The sequence below is a fragment of the Ostrea edulis genome, chromosome 2, assembly GCF_947568905.1.
Source record: "Ostrea edulis chromosome 2, xbOstEdul1.1, whole genome shotgun sequence".
Classification (NCBI taxonomy): Eukaryota; Metazoa; Mollusca; class Bivalvia; order Ostreida; family Ostreidae; genus Ostrea; species Ostrea edulis.
Genome location: NC_079165.1, coordinates 65,388,235 through 65,396,908, shown reverse-complemented (window position 1 = coordinate 65,396,908; position 8,674 = coordinate 65,388,235). Strand labels below are relative to the sequence as shown.

The window sequence follows — 8,674 nt, the reverse complement described above, 5'->3', positions numbered from 1 at the left end:
ATCCCCTGTCAACCGGTAACACCCGCCATGAGCTGTTTATCTTCATCAGGTAAACAAAGTAATCTGTAGTCAAAATCAGTGTGTAAAAAACGGCATAACAATCGGTATGAAACACGTCCGACAACATTCTACCCAATGATAGGTTGTATTGGCAAAGTAGATTGTTACAACGACCATAGAATGTGTGAAATTCTGACTTTCAACGGGACTGTTGAAACCCCAGTAATATCAACTTGTTTGTCAGTATCCCATCTTGGTTTATAAAGTTATCATACGCAGAACAAGCTCTTACGTATCGGAACAGTTGAGAGACATAAACACCATATGCAGGTGATAATGCAATATTGCTACATAAATATTGAAAGTTAACGATGGAGAAGGTGAAGTCATCCCGTTTGTCATAAAGTTGAGTTGTTGGTTTGCCATTAACATGTATGTTCAATTAAATGTCTAAGTACAAAGCAGATGTGGAAGACTGTGTTGTCTTTTATTTCGAGTTTACTGGGATATATCGATTCGACATATTGATGAAAATGATGATTGCTAATAGATAAAAACGTCGTCGATATATCAGAATGTCGAGTTGAAAGCCACAGCAAGAGCTTTTTAGCTCACCTGAGCTAAAAGCTCGAGTGCGCTTTTCTGATCACCCGTATTCCGGCGTCCGTCCGTCTGTCTGTCTGTCCGTCCATCCGTCCGTCCGTCTGTAAACTTTTAACATTTTTGACTTCTTCTCAAAAACCACTGGGCCAATTTCAACCTATGTTGGCACAAAGCATCCTTAGGTAAAGAATTCTAAATTGTTAAAATAAAGTGCCAGGCCACCTTCCAAGGGGAGATAATCAAGAAAAGGTAAAAACAGAGTAGGGTCATTAAAAATTCTTCTCAAGAGCCACTGGGCCAGAAAAGATGAAATTAATAGATAAGATTTATTAGATAGTGCAGATTCTAAATTGTTAAAATCATGGCCCCGGGGGTTGGATGGGGCCACAATAGGGGATCAAAGTTTTACATACAAATATATAGGAAAAATCTTTAAAAATCTTCTTCTCAAGAACCACTGAGACAGAAAAGCTGAGATTTATATGAAAGCTTCCTGATATAGTGCAGATTCTGAATTGTTAAAATCCTGGCCCCCGGGGTTCGGATGGGGCCACAATAGGGGATCAAAGTTTTACATACAAATATATCGGAAAAATCTTTAAAAATCTTCTTCTCAAGAACCACTGAGCCAGAAAAGCTGACATTTACATGAGATTTATATGAAAGCTTCCTAATATACTTGCAGATTCTAAATTGTTAAAATTCTGGCCCCCTAGGGTCGGATGGGGCCACAATAGGGGATAAAAGTTTTCTTCTCAAGAACCACTGAGCCAGAAAAGCTGACATTTACATGGAAGCTTTCTGATATAGTGCAGATTCAGGTTTGTTAAAAAGATAGCCCCCGGGGATCGGATGGGGCCACAATAGGGGATCAAAGTTTTACATACAAATATATAGAGAAAATCTTTAAATATCTTCTTCTCAAGAACCACTGAGCCAGAAAAGCTAATATTTATATGAAAGCTTTCTGACATAATGCAGATTCAAGTTTGTTAAAATCCTGGGCCCGGGGGTCGGATAGGGCCATAATGGGGGGATCAAAGTTTTAAATACAAATATATAGGGACAATCTTTAAATATCTTCTTCCCAAGAACCACTGAGCTAGAAAAGCTGATATTTACATGAAAGGTTCATAACATAGTGCAGGGTTAAGTTTGTTCAAATCATGCCCCCCCTCCCCCTGGGGTAGGATGGGGCCACAATAGGGGATCAAAGTTTTACATACAAATATAGAGGGACAATCTTTAAAAATCTTCTTTTCAAGAACCACTGAGCGAGAAAAGCTTATATTTACATGAAAGCTTTCTGAGATAGTGCAGATTCAAGTTTGTTCAAATCATGGCCCCTGGGGGTAGGATGGGGACACAAGGGGGGAATCAAAGTTTTACATACAAATATATAGGAAGAATCTTTAAAAATCTTCTTCTCAAGAACCATTGGGCCAAAGAAGTTCACATTTACATGAAAGCTTTCTGACATAGTGTAGATTCAAGTTTGCAAAAACCATGGCCTCCAGGGGTAGGTTGGGGCCGTAATAGGGACTACGGTTTTACATGCAAATATATATAGAAAGTCTTCAGATATTGACTAAGATGACTCAGGTGAGTGATGTGGCCCATGGGCTTCTTGTTTCTTCTCATGTAGTAGCTTTTGAATAAATTCTGCTTTGAACATAAAAATATATGGAGATGGTGTATTTAGCCTGTTGTCCAATAATTTTCTGTATTGTGCGAGATGTTTATAAACCGCCGTGAAGTATCATCATTACATTATTAGTGATATGGATTCTTGGCAGGGTATATGGACATTCCCCGTCCAAGTTTATATTTTCCCGAGCCGTTAGACTACTTTAACAGGGAATGTAAGTCCATATACCTACCAAGAATCCATATAACGAGATGTCCTACTGCAGAGCGATCAATGTAGAAATCGGCGGACAAATCGCTTCATGTTTCTTTGTTTACAAGCACGCAGACGATAAACGTCGTTATTACCTCACGAGCGGAGCTATTTCTATTTAAAGTAAATGAATGTATTTTGAAAATGCTAAAACTAAAAAATAAGGTGGATTTAAAAACAAAATTTTTATTTTTACGAAGCAGTCGAGTTTACAGATCTGTATCCCATCTATTCTTGACAGGTCACATGACCTCGTAATCCCGGCTGGTCGTCCAATCACTCTGCAGGAGGACACAGTTTGATAATATATTTATGTGATGGATTTCCCCCACTGAGTATTATATGCGGAAATATTCATTTTCATGATTTCTTTTCTTCTTTTGTGACTTCAGTATCCATGTTAAAATTTAGATTACTCGAAGTAATACCTGTACATTTGCTATTCATACACAAATCAATCTGTTGTTACGGACAACATACTATTAAAGTTTCCACAACTTACAAGATGTGAAATAGAGATAACTACATATACTAGTATTCTGGACGTGAGTTTAGTGTAGGCAATAAACATATCGAGAGACCTTGGATAAATGAGTTCTCTTGCTTTCTTGAAAATGAATACTGTGGTTTTAAAAACAGATCATCCAAATCTTCATTACACATAAATCATTTATAATTTATATATTTTGGCATTAATCTGGATTTATAACAAAAGTTGAAAGTAAATTTTGTTATAACTTGATAAATTATCTGCATTAGAATATGTCATATGAAGATATACTAAATTCAATTAAAGGGGCATGGACACGATTTTGGTGTAAACAGTTATTTACCATTATTACATGTAGTGTATTGCTATGTTTTAAATGTTAAAGTAAGGGACGTAACTGTTTCTGTTATCTATCATCCAGTAAAGTTATTAAGAATTATCGTTCTTTGTACATCCGGGATTTAGCGTAGTATAGGAGTTAGTTGCCATTTGTGAACATTGCAATTATAATATTTAATTCATGTAAAACAGCAACAAACCTAAATTTTAAAAAAAAACTGACGCAAAGATGCATTTGAGACATCTACTTAACTTTTGATTTTCGTACAATGTCACATGATTGAACTGTAACGGCTTTGGGGGGACCCACATATGTCAAAATGTTGAATGCTTTAGGCGTATACTTTTTTTTTTTTTTTTTTTTTAGAAATCTTGGTGTTCTCATCTCCGCACGAGGTTTCCTGGCTACGACAAGCGTGATGACGGAGTCGGATTTTCTGTAAATAAGAAGTGTATCCTGTGTAAAAGTGTTTTTAATCCACTTATTTTTAAAAGATCTTAAATTTATTTCTAAAACAAAAAACTGTCAATTTCAATCAATCAAAAATTATGACCATGTCTCTTTAATAGCTGTATTCTTCGACAAACATTCAGACATTAGAATGAGAAATGAAGATAATGGTATAAAACTGAAATACGTCTAAAATCTATTATGAAGATGGTAGCATTAATGGTGTGACTGTTCTGCAAATATTTCCATTATCCTGTGTGGATTTCCGTTGGGATTCGGGTTAGAGTAGGCCCTCAGTACCCCTTACTTGTCATTAGAGGCGACTAAATGGGGCGGTCCATCGGATGAGACAGCAAAACCCGAGGCCCCGTGTCACACCAGGCAGGAGAGTAGCTTCGTTAGGCTCGAGTAGGCACGTGCCTACACATTTGTTTTCCTTTTCAAAACACATTTTTGTCCATAAATATATGCAAAAAATAATATGTCCATATATATTTCTAGTTTTTAAAATCGGATATAAAATCATTATTCCGTTGGGCCTTTTCTTTTTATAATGTATTCTACATAATATGAATAGATTAATGGTTGTCTATTTTTTAAAAATAAACTTCTGGTGATCACAATGACCTACTCGACATAGCAGTTTAAAAATCTTTCAAAAGTTGTGCAATATTTAATGCTCAGTGTAGTGCAATTTTTATGCATTAGTCCCAATATTTCAAAAATTTCTCGGGAGTCACCCCCAGCGGGAAAGGACCCCCCCCCCCCTTCGGTGCTTCACGTCTTTGTCAAACCTTCATTTTTCGGGCCTACACATTGAAATAGTCCTAGCTACGCCCCTGCCAGGTATGGTGCGATAAAGACCCCTCTCTGCTCAAAGGCCGTAAGAGCCGAGGATAGGCCTAAATTTTACAGCCCTTTATCCGCAATGGTGACGTCGCCATATGAGTGAAAGATTCTCGAGATGGACGTTAAACAATATTCAACCAATCCTGTGTGGAACTCCAGTATAATATGCAATTTATGAGTTGCCCAGTAGTTCTTTCCCTTTGTGGAACTCTTACGCACAATGAGACGCAAAACATACTATTGTCCACACGCGGTGGGAACAAATGCTTATCGCTGCCTTCATTTATTGCTTAAAGGCCAATTATCAGACACCATGCAACCACACAAACTGCAGAGACACACAATATTTATAAATGTTTAGTATTCAATAATAAAATAGCTCAAACAAAAATCTATTATCACCATCTTTCTTTGATTAAAATATCACTCGTGCAGAAGAGGAATTAAAAAATAATTTCATATTTAATTTAATGGCCTAATTCAAACAAATACTATTCTTGATATGGTCAGTTTAAAGTATACCCAACGGCTAATATAAAATTTTTTACACTTGCATTACTTTTATCCTTATTTACATAGCTAGTCTATAATACATGCATACATCTTGTACCCACCGAAGCGTTCAATAGAACACTGAACGTACCTCCATCACAGAAGAGCTGATATCTCAGAAGTTGCGTATTGAATCCCATCTTGGGGCCCCTGCATTCTGGTAGAATTGACTAATGCGATTGTGATGTATCGTATGTCCTGTTTCATTACATGTGTTGATCGAAACTGCAATTGAGATGCTTAATTTAGATAGCATATTTCCTGAATAATGTTACGGGTTTTTTCAGTTAAAACATCGTAAACCATTTTGATCATCAACCATATCTACATGTAGTCCCTTCGATGACATGGCAGCAAAGACGTACGACTCGCACAACAGAAGCATATTAAGGAGAGCACGTGCCGGGGACTTACTAGAATTCAACCGTGGATGGTACTCCCATTGGGGGGTGTATATAGGTAAAAATTAAGCTTAATGTTAGAAAGAAACATTATCTAAGTTTTGTGTCGGCCTCTTATACCTAAAATAAATAAGCTTTACGAACGTTTTCCGTGTATTTATTACGCACTTATTCTCGACCACTGAGATTTCTATTGCGTTTACTTTAAAACTTTGGTATTGTATATGTATACCAATGTTTTAAAACACCATAACGAAAAGAAAAAAACGCGACGTCATTTTTTCCCTTCTTGCATACCTGCAAAGAAAGATGACATGATTACCAACCACTGGTTATTTGTCATTTTTGATTGGCTGTAATATTTTAACGACAATCAATATTGCTGTAATAGTTTGAAATATTGTTCTCTATAGTTCACACTTTTAATAGCATTATATTACTTAAGGGCCTTTTTGCTCGGAACGGCTCAGTTACACGCATACATGTACATACATCACACAAAGATGTATATATTCATATATAAAACAATAAACTTGCTTGTCTTTGGGATAAATTATGAACAGGAATTGGTAGTCTCTATTTTCTTCCCCATTTTTCGAAACATGTCAAACATTTTACACTTAACTTAAAAATATGCGATACGTTTTCTTGAGAAACATTTTTATCTAATGTAGTTATAGGTTATGATTTGAATTTTCTTCCAAAAGACATTTCATGTTAGTGATTATATTTGTATAGTAACTTTTGAAAACCTTAGCGAAAAGAGTGACCTGATATGTAGAAAATACTTAAGATGGTATTCAAAAGTGAAATGTAGATAAAATCATCTTAATTGAATTATAGCTCATGGTCATATTTTCCGATTTAAAATGAAAAAAAGGTTTTAATTCTTGTTAGGAAACGAGCAGGTGGTGCACTTAGGTGGTGTCGACAATGATGGACTCAATGGTACCATAAAATCCAATCACGTGTTTACTATCAGTGGAAAAACATTCAACAAAGCTGTAGTAAGGAAAGATAACTTCTGGAAAGTGGTATTGGATTCTAAGGTGGATATCAATAACGGCAAAGACAAAAAATGCAGGTAAAATTTATATTCGAGAAATTCGTCTACTCGCTACAACGAACCCTCTTCCATTCAACATTCGACAGGGGATGTTCACTCCTCCCAGGCACCTTATCCCACCTCTGGTATGTCCAAGGGTCCGTGTTTGTCCAACTCTTTATTTTGTATTGTTTGTGGGAGTTGAGATTAATCACTGTACGTTATCTTCACCTTTCATTCAACAGACGATTCATCATCTTGAGGCGAATATATATGTACTAGCTTAAGAATGATTAGAATAATGATCAAAATTCTGAAATCAGAAAAACTATAAATTATTTCAAGATTAGACATCACATCATGCAATTTATCATTCAAAGACCTCGAGCAGCGCATGAAGTTGTGAAGGAGGCACTTAGTAAGCTGGGCGAAATTGGTTACAACGTGCTGTGGAAGAACTGTGAACATTTTGCTGCTTTCTGTAGATACGGAGTTAACTGGTCTGAACAGGTACACTTTTGTTGTAAAATACATTGCTGACCACCCAATCTTTAATACGATCACGCAGATTAAATTCATTTTAACTACAGGCAGACAAAGCCCTCATGGGAATGGCGGTGGCAGGTGCTACTGTGGTCGTGGGAGGAATACTCAGAGAGGTATTTAAAGGGAAGAAAGAGAAGAACAAGACGTATTGATATTCCACTACTGACATTTTAACGAAATCATCACAATCTTGATATGTAAAATAATGATATATATATATATATATTTCTGCAATAACTGTGTCTAATTTGGGTGACTATTTTGTTCATTTCCTCGATTTAGTACGCTGCACTTTGTTAAATGTAAGTGTACACGACAAATATAAATTCATTTTAACAGATGTTTTCCCTACTAAACCACAATGTCTACAATGGTCCTTTATAGTATGATATAACATTTGATAACATTTGAATATACCTAACTTTGTGATAACTGCATTGGTACATGGAGGTAAGATTTGGAGAGTGCTATGGTGTGATATTCGTTCATTGTATTGTGACGTTATTCTTCAGACTGATTTCTCATATCTTTGGAAAAACAATTAAACACAATAGATGATGTTGATACATGTATATACATGTTTGATCTTGAGCAATATAAATTTATTATAAACATCTTTTGATTCTGAAATTTCTGGTTTTAGAGACTTTGCTCGGATTCAATGTGAAACTTCAAATATTAAGAATATTTTTGAAACCATTAAAACACTGCAAGCACAATATGAGTAACAAATGTGCGTACCTCGGTGTGGCAATAACTTTTTTTTTCAGGTATCGTAATATACATGTGTATGGAACTGGCTATCGATAAGCTGCTATAAAAATAATTTTGTTTGTCATGCACTGTCAAGAAGAATTTTCCTTATTACCCAAAACCAACTTTAAAACTTGATAAATAATTGTGCTCACTTCCTTGATTATACGAACCAAACGAAATCAAATGATTACATTGGCAAAACTTCGATTAGATATGCTGACGATTACTTGAGTGGTCAAATATCACTCAATCATACCGATCATCGACTAAATATTTAATAGTCGATTAACTGGTAAAACAAATTTGTACATTAAACGAAACACTCCTGTCTAAGTTAACTTTGTAGTGTAGACTTCGGTATATGCGGAAAAAGTTCGATCGATGTCTAGATGAGCTTATTGATCGCATTGTAGTGTTTTGTAATATCAATGTAACATGTGCATATTATTTTTATTACCTATTACTTTTACTGCATAATAAAAATTATATATGCGCACTTGTTATTCATAAATATAATTATATCAAAAGATAAATAATCTGTGTCCTGCGTGTTTTAGAAAAGATAACACCTGTTGCTTAAATAATGACAGTCCAAAGGCCAATTCATATTTATCTGTGTCTGAATACCTGTTGGCTACTCAGTGAAATTATTGAATACCTGTTTGCTATTCAAATAAATTAGGGATGTTGTAATTTTATAGTTTGATTGATTGTATCTTGTATCGTCCCTCTCGAGAATATT

The 8,674-nt window shown here is 35.4% G+C and overlaps 1 protein-coding gene across 1 annotated transcript; it reads left to right on the top strand.

Moving 5' to 3' along the window:
- Positions 1-5,282: 5,282 nt before the first annotated feature.
- Positions 5,283-8,424, top strand: LOC130052329 (phospholipase A and acyltransferase 2-like). The gene is made up of 4 exons (XM_056156832.1): positions 5,283-5,643; positions 6,483-6,669; positions 7,011-7,140; positions 7,221-8,424. The coding sequence occupies exons 1-4, from the start codon at positions 5,532-5,534 to the stop codon at positions 7,326-7,328; spliced, it is 537 nt and encodes a 178-aa protein (XP_056012807.1). The 5' UTR covers positions 5,283-5,531; the 3' UTR covers positions 7,329-8,424.
- The last annotated feature ends 250 nt before the right edge of the window (positions 8,425-8,674 follow it).

Excerpts from the sequence above, each read along its gene's own strand:
- LOC130052329 (XM_056156832.1), top strand. The coding sequence starts at position 5,532 with ATGGCAGCAAAGACGTACGACTCGCACAACAGAAGCATATTAAGGAGA. Across the intron at positions 5,644-6,482 it reads CCATTGGGGGGTGTATATAG|GAAACGAGCAGGTGGTGCAC; the intron begins GTAAAAATTAAG and ends AATTCTTGTTAG. Across the intron at positions 6,670-7,010 it reads GGCAAAGACAAAAAATGCAG|ACCTCGAGCAGCGCATGAAG; the intron begins GTAAAATTTATA and ends TATCATTCAAAG.